Genomic DNA, 10,233 nt, shown 5'->3' on the forward strand with positions numbered 1-10,233 from the left:
AGCAATTTTCCCCCAATATGCTTCACTTTTTTGGTTCCTGCCAACAACACAGTTCCATACTTAATCCAACCACTAATTAGCACCAAATTTTGATCAGTGGTCCATTTCGGGCTTTTGCGGCGAGCATGAGTTGAATCTTCTTCATTTTCCTTTCGAGTGCCTTCATTGACAGCGCTCGTGACACCAAGACCTATTTGTGTAGAAAATTCTGGAAATTCGGTTGTTCCAATATTTGGTACAACATGATTACCCATTGAAGATGAAGAAATAGGAGGCCTTTGAGATAAATTTGGCATCACCGATCCATAATACGGAGGATAGTTTGGAACAGATGATGGCATAAAGAAATTTGGTGCAAAACCATAATTTGGTATATTTTGGGGTGTGTTTGAAGGTTGATTTTGAAAATGATAGTTGTTGGGATTTGGATAGTTGAAAGGAAAATTTGACGAATTTTGAGTGTTAAATGGATTATTATTGTGATCCATTTGCAAAAGAAAAAGAGTTTAAACACAATTTTTTTTAATTGAATGCTAATACAAAAATTATAGTGAAAATTGACGTTTTTTTATGTATCCAAATGAAGTGAGACTAGTTTCTTTTTATAGATCATAAAAAATCATGAATTTTCATATATTTTTTTTATATATAAAAAACGATTACTATAAAATAATTGAGTTTTAATAATTGGAGGATATAAGAATCTCAAAAGAATTTGATCAACCAATGAAAATATAGGAGCTGATTTAAAGAAGATAAATATTTTTTTTCTGTGGAATGGTTGCGTGAATCTCACTTGCTCAACTTTCTCTCCATTCACTTGTCGCCACGTGTCTCTGTGTCCTCACTTTTTTAAAATTCAACTGGTTGGATTTATTCAACTGGTTGAATTTATTCAACTGAATGTAATCCACGTAACAATTTTGTTTCATTCAACTAGCCCATTGCAAGCATTAAACCGTTGAATCTAAAATTCAACTAGCCCATTACAAAGTAGTCTTAGGTATCATAATTTATTTTCTAAAGGTATTCTTACATATAAAAAATATAAACTACTAATCAAACATTATGCATGTTAAATAATAAGATAGCTTAACAGTAAAATAAGTAAAAAGTAAAACACGCTTGTCAAAACATTTAAAAACAATTTGTTTTAAGAAAACATTTATTATTTTACTTTAATTTTTTAAAAAGAAAATATAAAATGTCTGAACTGTAAAAACTAAGAACATTATTTGAAAACTAAAAATTTGAAAAATTTATATATTTCATCAAATAATAAATAATCAAAATATTCTTATGAAAGAATAAAAATTATCATTTAAATAGTTTTCTAAAATTAAAATCAAAAACCTTGAATTTTTTTTATTTTAAAAACCTTGAAATTTGTAATAATAATTTTGCAAAAATCTAATCAAATCTAGGATTTCCTTGTATCCACATTAAAAGGTATGTCAATCATAGCTCAATCGAAAAAACGTTATCCTGCTATGCTATTAAACTTCATATTTCTTGTAGTATATTTCTACTTCTACAGTGTATTTGTGTTGGGTTACTGGCTCGTTTATTCACCATACGACCCCATGCTCTTTATTTCCAAGACACACTTCCACTTACCAAAGCTAGCCACCAATACATCACATCAGCCTTCTCCATCGCCAAGTTGTGTTTGTGCTTATCCTACCTATTTGGACACGGATTGATGCGCAATCCATAATAATTTAGGAACTCTACGATGTGACTGGTAGATATAAATATTCAACGAGATTAAAACGTTCAATGAAGCTGACTTTTGGAAATGTTAAAACGGAAAGTGTTATAAATAAATGCGAACTAATTTGAAGAAATAAAAAAAATTAAAAGTAAAAATTAATTAAGGCAAATACTTATTTAGAATTTGTTATTGATTATGTCAATGAAAAAATGTACAATCCTTTATACACGTAGTTATAACAGTTTCAAAATTTGGTTTACTTTTTAATTGCAGAGAAACATCTTTATCTTAGAAAAAAAATTATTTTTTGTGCGGAAGAAAAAAATAATTTTCTTAATCATAAAAAGCATTGATGGTATAAAGAGATTTAGTGGAGTTATTAGTAGACAGACTCTAGATGAGTTATATTAAGATCCCATGATTATTGGTTTATGAATTATTAGTAAAATTCATTGTTATTGGTTTGCGGAATTTAAATTATATTCAAATCTTTTGTCAATCAAAAAGTTTAGTTATCAGTGATTTTGTAACTTCATTAAATTCTTTTGCTATTAGGATGTAAATTACTCGTAAGACTAAATTTTGAAAATATCATGTCTACTCACAAAGTTTTAAGAATCCATGTAATAAAAACTAACCCACATATAAACATCTCTCACTCATGTCTTCTTATTTCTCATTCAGACGTCAATGATGACCTAATTTCCATTTTTCTTACATGGATTCTTTAGTGAATTATAATATTTTTGGTTATATGATCTAATTTCTTTTTTTCTTTCTCAACTTTAAAATTCTAAATTTTTATGTTTATACTCGTCCAAATGGTTTTGGCCCATAAATTTTCGGTTAAAATTGATTTTAGCCCATTTAGACTACCAACCATTTGGGTTTGACCATATCAAAAAGATCATTTGAATTTGGACCCATGGTCATCAGACCCGGTTGACATCTGTAGCTGACATCTCTAAGCAGCACATTACGAACTACGAAGCTTGAACGGTGACAAAATAGCATGAACATACGCTATATTTCTGAGTCGCTTCCGAAGCTTTGTTGTTACATGCTATACTGTATCCTGACTTATGCAGCCAAGCCTTTTGTCAATTTTGGAACTGAGTTCATATATGTGCCGTTGATATTCTTCATTTTCCTTTTGGTCCCCCTGTTTGGCATTACTCTGTTTAAGAGATATTGGATTATTAGACTCCCCGATCCGGACCAAACTTGTCTGTTTGAGACTTTCGGCATGTCTGTCCGTAAGCGATGCTAGTGCATTGGCGAGGTATATATATCTTTCCAGTAGCTAAGAGTTTTAAATTAAATTCCATATAACACAATTAAGCTCTCCATAAACAACGAAAGTTAACATGGATTGGGCCATAATAGATTAACACTAGTTTCAATTTAAATAAGCAGAGTAACAAATTAACGACTATAAGCTTTTGTTTTTTTGAGTTCTTCCCACAAAACCTTCACTGCAGAATCGCAGGATTAAAATAAGCATCCAATGCAATCTCACAATCCCAATTCCACCTCCTAAACACATCCTTCTCCTTCCATACAGTACAAATACCACGAGAAAAATGTGTAAACATTAGAAGAAAAGCTGCTTTTTTCTATACCTTTCTTCTAAATCTGGATAATGGCTGCTTTAATGTTGGGGCATAAGGAAGAACAGATGGTGAGGTTTGGCTCAAAAGGTATCTTGATCAATCAGAATGAGTCAAAGCAGCTACTTCTTTCTCTTGCTTCTTCTTCAAGTGTCTCTGTGCAGTTGCTGTCACAATCTTCACGAAGAAGTTGAGGAGCATTAGCCACACTATCCCGTTCCAGATCGACGCAAACGAAAAATCCCATTTTTTCACCTTACCCCACCAACAAAAACAAACCAAACTCAAACAAAAGTTTTTGCAAAAGCCTGAAGCTCATGAAAATGCCCAGAGAGTTTTGTCAAGAACGAAAAGGTTGTTTTGTAGTGTTACCTTGATATGAGATGGAACAGGAGGTGACACGTCAATATACTTTTCTTTCATGGCGTGGAGTTTGGCGATGAGTCCAGGCAATACATCAGCCAAACCAGGTACATGACTTAGTATCCAAATCATCTCGTTCTCCATCCAATCCAGCAGTTGGTTATTACAGACACATATGATAAATATTGTCTATCATAAGAAACAAAGTTAAAAAAAAAAAAAAAATCATTCAGGTGTCAGAACAGGCCTAAAGAGTAAATATCAAATCTCTGACAAGTTTGCACACCTGTATATGAGTTTTAATGATCGCCTTTCCGATTAAAGTGGCCAGAAAGAATTCCCAAAATGGAATGCCAAACTGTCCACACATTATTCCAGCGAGGTCAAACAGAGGATTTGGGACCTGCACTCAAAACAGAAGTAGTGTGTAGATGGTGAACACTAGTATAAAGTATTGTAGTTGGCTAATGCATATTACTAACCGAAGCAAGAACAAAGACGGTAAAGAAGTTCAAGTGCTGTGAATGTGTTAATAGCCAACGCTTAACGCGGTTCAAGTTAGCCGCCATAAATCCACTATCTTCAGATGATGAAGCTTCTAACTCTTCCATTCCATCCACTGTGCTCCCAGAAAGACTAGCTGGAAACATTTAGAGAGCCAAAACACACAATCAACAACCTAAACATATGCACATGCCGCAAATCAAAGAGAGAAGCAGTATATGAACCTGCCCTTGAGATGAAATATGGAGGAAGCTCCCCAAGAGCTGTCCCAATACCCCATAGAATCGCTTCCAGCTGGACTTGTGGTAATATGCTGGTTAGTGGAACACGAGATCCAGCAGCTGATACCATTAGAGGAGGACCAAATTCTGAGCAAGATTTCTCGAGCCACGAGGGAACTCGTTTAAACTGTATGGTATCATATGGTGCATATTTCAGATCAATACGGCCACATTGGGTTGCTTTAAGAGTGAACAACGCAATGTGTGGACCCAAATAGAGAACAAAAGTGTGGAGACCAGATCCTACAGGAGAAAGGAATTGTAATAAGAACAATGTCAAAGGCGAAAAGATTACTAATTTTTGTGTGTGTGTGACTAACCAAGACCAATAGAAGAGGCGACGCCAAGTGTTATCCACCATAAGCTGTATCGGACATACTCTGATACTTCTTCAACATGCTGCAACAACAATTTACACAAACTGTTGGAAGTTGGAACCCTTTTTTACTACAATCCAGAAAAGTCTATATATGTCGGAAAGGTGTTTACTTTTCCATGAGGTCCATCAACAGTCACAAGCAAAACTCCAAATGCCACCAAAAAAGTGGTCAGGAGCATGAACCAACGTCCATGAGCAAGCAGATACAATACCGATCGCTTGAAGTACAGAACAGTAGCCTCAACAAACAAGCTCAATGTACTCAAAGGTTGTGAGGTCAGTGTTAGATTCTCTACTTCCTTCTCATGCTTCTCACGCAGAGCTACAAGTTTTAACAAAGATTATATTTATTTGTAACAATGTCCATGTGAGTTTCCTAATTCAGCTAAGATATCATCTGAAAAATCTAGAGGCTACTCCATATCTCAATCTAAAATCAATAACTCATCCAAAACCCTTGTTGATGCTAACCAACAAAAAAAAGCATTGAAAGTTCAAGTTTTCAGATCTCGTAAGCCATAACAATTGATCAAAGGTCTGAATAAACGAAAACTTTAAAACATAAAAAGAGAAACTTGCCTGAGATGGCAGCATCAGAAGAAGACGAACTCGCTACAGCGGCGGATCCCATAATCTCTGTGCGTATGCGTCTCTCTCTGTTTGGGTCACCACCAACTACTATATCTTAAAAGAGGATAAAGAAAGGATTTTAAACATAGATTCGAATGTTCGGAAGGATATCTGAACAATGGGCACGGTCTGATTCACGATGGGCAGGCTGTAAGAAAAAATAAATATATAAGATTGCTTGCAAACAAAAAGAAACGATTTTTTTTCTGATTTGAAAAAACAAAGATGGTTTTGGGTTCTTCTTTGTAACGTGACGTGTGGGTTTAGGTTGAGATCAAAGCAACAGTAGATAGAGATTAGTGAGTCAAAAAAAAGGAAAAAAAAAGAGAGTTCAAGACTTTGTTGTAGAAAGTCAGATATGGGATCAACCGACTCGGAAGCAGACGCAAGCGTGCGTAAAGTCTCCTCTAGTGGGCATTGATTAGAGGCCCATTCCGGTTTTCATGATGGGACCGATTGAATCGGAGATCCATTCCAATTTCCACTCAAATTTTGGTATAAACAATGAACCGGATTTATAAATTGGATTGCAAATGACCAAATACAACTTTCAAATATTAGATTGTGAAATCTCTTTAGTGGTTTAAGTAAAGATTCTTCTACTTTTATTCTAGTCAATATGATGGGACCGGTTGAACCGGAGATCTATTTCCATCAAAATTTGGTATAAGCGATGAACCGGACTAATTAATCGGACCACATATTAAAAGCACGATGGGTTTTACTTACGTGAATACATCTTTCAAATAATCAAATAATAGATTTTGCAAACTGGAAGCTTGAAATTATTAATTATGTATTTTACTGATTAAAAATATACATAATTTTAATTAAATCTTATAAATTTAACTAATAATTTAAAACTTGATTTTTTTCTCAAATTTATGTCCCCATACTTCTTACATAAAAAATTTCAGAATCCATTATCATAAATTAATTTATATAATTAAATCTAACAATACTAAAAGGGGGACAAATTAATTCGAACCAATGAAATTGTTTTAATGTGCCATGTCACTTAAGCAAAAGAAAATCTAACCGAAGGATGGCTTCCTTCCTCTCTTTTCGTTGTCTTTCCAGTTTCTCTCCATCCCACTTTTTAGTTGTTCCAAGTTTTTATTCCATTAACTTCATCCATTATTGCCTTCTTCAAAACAGAAATCATAGATCTTTCTTCGACTTCCCGTTTTCCCTCTATACAACAGATGCAAAATGAAATAATATCTAAGAAACTATGCGTACCACTGAGAATTACAGCAAAAGCTTGGCTTCAATCTATAGAGATGAGGCTTTTGCAAAAATCTTTTTTTATACAGTTTATTTCGACATTTTTGATTGTTAGTGTCTTTTTTATTTCCCTTGGAGTTGTCATCTCAGATTCCATGTTGGGCCCGGCTTCCTAAAATCTCATCTCAGATGCATAGATCGAACCCGACTCTTTCACTTCGTCGTCAGAGTCTCGGTTCTCTGTAATAGCTGTTACAGCTACATCCTCCTTTCTAGCATTATATAAACTCCTACACCAAATCTTTCCTCACGCACAATCCTCAATCTCCAAACAAGCATAACAGCTGATGACGATGAAATTGGAGTTGAGATCGCCATGAGGGTGGTTAGATTCGCCAAGGGCTTGAGCGCTGTGACGATGTTGAGTTTAGTCCAGAAGGTACATATTCTTCTTCTGTTAGTTTTTGAATGATTTTATTTTCCCGCTGTTAATCAAAGCTTTGGTGTTCATATCAGCTTCGTAAGGTATGGATTTTGATATGTGTAATAAATTTGAAGCTTCTGGTACGGTTTAAGGTGTGATGGTCCACTTTCTACAATAGAAGAACGTCAAACTTTTTCCTTCTTTCGACCACTCTATTTATAGTTTGACCATTCTAATTATAGTGTTTTCACTTTGTTGTAGAATCTTCAGGTTGATTAAGGATTAGATTCAATATAATCATTGTTTTATTGAGAATAAGATTTACTTAAATTTTCAGGTATAGAGTATGTTCAAGCTCTGTTTTCTCGCAGCTCTACTATTTCATTGTTTATTCTGCTACAACTGAGATCATGTGAATATGTTATGTTCGCAGGTATTCGCTTTGGGGAAAAAATTGCAAGTAGAGATGATGAAGCTTTTGCATATGTTCATAACTTCATCAAAACCAGTGATGGATATTCTGCTGATAACGACAATTGGATTTTATATCGCTCTTGATGGAGTCAATCTTCTTGGTCATGGTGCTCACAAATATTTGAACAACGTTGGTTACTACTTAATTTCACTCTTTTTGTTAATAAATCTAATATACCACTCAACTTTAGTTTAATTAGTTTTTTCGGTAAAGACAAAGAAGGTCTACTTAGAGATCCTGAGAATTGCCACAAATATGGAATGGGTTATGTCTCACTCTGCATGGCCGTAAGTGTTCTTCTCACTTCTTCAAGATTTTATCGCTGTATATAATTTTTTTTGAATCAGCCATCACGATTACATATATATGTATATATAAATATATCATATAATTATACAAATATAAAATGAAGAAATAATACCTTCTCAAATCATATATTTTGTTTTAAAAAAGAATTATAACTATCTTAGTTGAAAACTACTCCCTCTGTTCCTGAAAATAAGATTTTCTAGAGTATGCACGCTTATTAAGAATTTAATTAATGTTTATAATTTAAATTACTTTTTACTTTATTATACACTTTCCAATAACTTTCCACCAATGAAATTTAATCAATTCAAATATTCTCAATTAATGTTTCTCAAAAGTATAAAAAAGTACCTTAACAATATAGAAAATCTATCTTTGTGGAACAAGAAAAAAATCTAAAACATCTTACTTTCAGGAACGGAGGTAGTATGTCTTTGTGGAGTGAAATCTAATCAATACTGCAGCTGCACAAGAACAACTTTTGTTATATGACTTTTTTTGTTACCTAAAGAAAATAGTTATCGATTTATTGCAAGTACACAAATGGTTGGTTTGTTTTTGTCTGTTTGGGATACAAAAGAGTTGATTCGACATATATATCATCTTAGGCTTACTATGTTGGAAAAGGAATCGTGAATCGCTTGAGAAACAAGGTAACACAACCATTTTCTATAAATTCCAGACTATGCAACACGCAAAAAGAATCTAAATATTTGTGCTTTTACAGGGATGAATTGCTATAACAAGGTTTTGCTCGTGTGTAGTCATTTGGCTTCTGGTGAGAAAGGTGACAAGATGAGAAGAAACACAGATGTAGCTGAGATTCTATTTTATACACCATTCCCAAAAACACCTAAATCCCTAATTGTTGCGCACCCGAAAGAATTGTTGATCAAGAGTATGTTTCCATGAAAATCATAAGCCTTTCTGTCTATACAAGTAAATAAAAACCGAATAAAAACTCTGTTTGGGAATTTGCAGCCGAGTGCTTTGGCTTGGAGATTTAAATTACAGAGTTCCTTTACCTATGAAGAGACATGGGTATTACTAGAAGACAATGATTTGTGACACACTTCTTGAGAAAGACCAGGTTTTATAGTATAAATGATCTTAAAAACTCAAATCTTCAAGTTTCATTTTTCTTTTTGGTTTTTGCAGTTAACCAAATTTTGTGATCTGTGATAACTTCAGCTCAACATGAAAAGAGGGCCATGAAGAGTCTTCTCTCGATTTCAAGAAGTTAAATCATATTTGCTCCAACCTATAAAAAGTCTCAAAACTCAGATGCTTACGCCGGAGAAGCCACTAAGTCTAAGAAAAGAAAACAACTATGTAGTTGTTATAAATGTGATAAACACAAAGATGATTATCCATTAGACTAGTATTAAATTATTTGATTTCTCCTAGTTGGTAAGTCACAACAGACTTACTCCCCTTATATATATGACCATTGTCATTTGTTGTAAGAGACAATAATAATGATAAGTGAAGTTATGATAACTATCTTTCTCTTTACGTTCCAAATCCAAATCAATATATATCTATAATAAGTATAGTAAATCAGTTCTAGAGATTCTCCTCTAATTTATAACACGTTATCAGCACGAGGCTCTGACCAACTGAGGCTTATCAATCCGAAAGTTCTTAAACCAGCCGAGGTGATGTTTAAATTTATGTATTTCAATATACTTATTTTATTTAAATTTTATTATTATTTCGGAGTGAGAGGCTGGACCTTCTCTGTTTATTTTTCGGGATGATAGGCGCTGTCTTTTCCGACTGATCGTTATGGTAGGCTATACCTTCACGATCAGAGAAACACGTGGTAGGCTTTGCCTCCGTGAATAAAAATAAAAGGTCAAAAATGGTCGGACCTTGAAAAAAAGTAAAAGTCAAAATTGTAGACTATGTCTCCTCGGACTTTGAAAAAAAAAATGATCACTATGGTAGTCTAAGACTCCTCGGATCATGTGGTAGGCTAAGCCTCCAATTTTATTTATTGCTCTTTAAATTTCTGCAATTTAATTTATGCATTTAAATTTTCGTCTTTATATATGCATTTAAATTTTCGTCTTTATATATATTATTCTATGGATACGGTTATCATGTTAAATTTGACAAAGCTCAAAATAAATGCCCTTGATATTACGAGAAATAATTATAAGACTTGGGCAGTGGGTGCAAGATGCACCTGAAAGAAAATGAGCTTTTAGAAATCATCAATATAAACTATATCGGATGAGAAAATAAATAAAGCCATGGTATTTACACCAATTCCATGATGGTTTATAAGATGAGGTGTATCATGAGAAAAGAT

At 33.6% G+C, this 10,233-nt stretch overlaps 1 protein-coding gene and 1 long non-coding RNA gene across 5 annotated transcripts; one reads left to right on the forward strand and one right to left on the reverse strand.

Annotated features, from left to right (window-relative positions):
• Nucleotides 1-3,094: 3,094 nt before the first annotated feature.
• LOC106324069 (vacuole membrane protein KMS1) lies at nt 3,095-5,784 on the reverse strand. Its single transcript, XM_013762092.1, has 8 exons — nt 5,431-5,784; nt 4,962-5,173; nt 4,793-4,871; nt 4,416-4,715; nt 4,170-4,327; nt 3,974-4,090; nt 3,697-3,876; nt 3,095-3,579 (listed from the first exon to the last, which is right to left on the reverse strand). The coding sequence occupies exons 1-8, from the start codon at nt 5,480-5,482 to the stop codon at nt 3,424-3,426; spliced, it is 1,254 nt and encodes a 417-aa protein (XP_013617546.1). The 5' UTR covers nt 5,483-5,784; the 3' UTR covers nt 3,095-3,423.
• A 777-nt stretch (nt 5,785-6,561) lies between these two features.
• LOC106294630 lies at nt 6,562-9,347 on the forward strand. 4 transcript variants are annotated; one of them, XR_001260895.1, is made up of 8 exons: nt 6,562-7,147; nt 7,225-7,284; nt 7,394-7,469; nt 7,566-7,894; nt 8,525-8,569; nt 8,644-8,814; nt 8,898-9,006; nt 9,075-9,347. It is a non-coding gene; the product is annotated as an uncharacterized LOC106294630 (long non-coding RNA). The 4 variants fall into 4 exon arrangements; XR_001260890.1 differs by having other exon boundaries at nt 7,225-7,469; XR_001260894.1 differs by having other exon boundaries at nt 7,225-7,469; nt 9,108-9,347.
• Nucleotides 9,348-10,233: the final 886 nt, after the last annotated feature.

This window comes from Brassica oleracea, chromosome C1, assembly GCF_000695525.1.
Source record: "Brassica oleracea var. oleracea cultivar TO1000 chromosome C1, BOL, whole genome shotgun sequence".
Classification (NCBI taxonomy): domain Eukaryota; kingdom Viridiplantae; phylum Streptophyta; class Magnoliopsida; order Brassicales; family Brassicaceae; genus Brassica; species Brassica oleracea.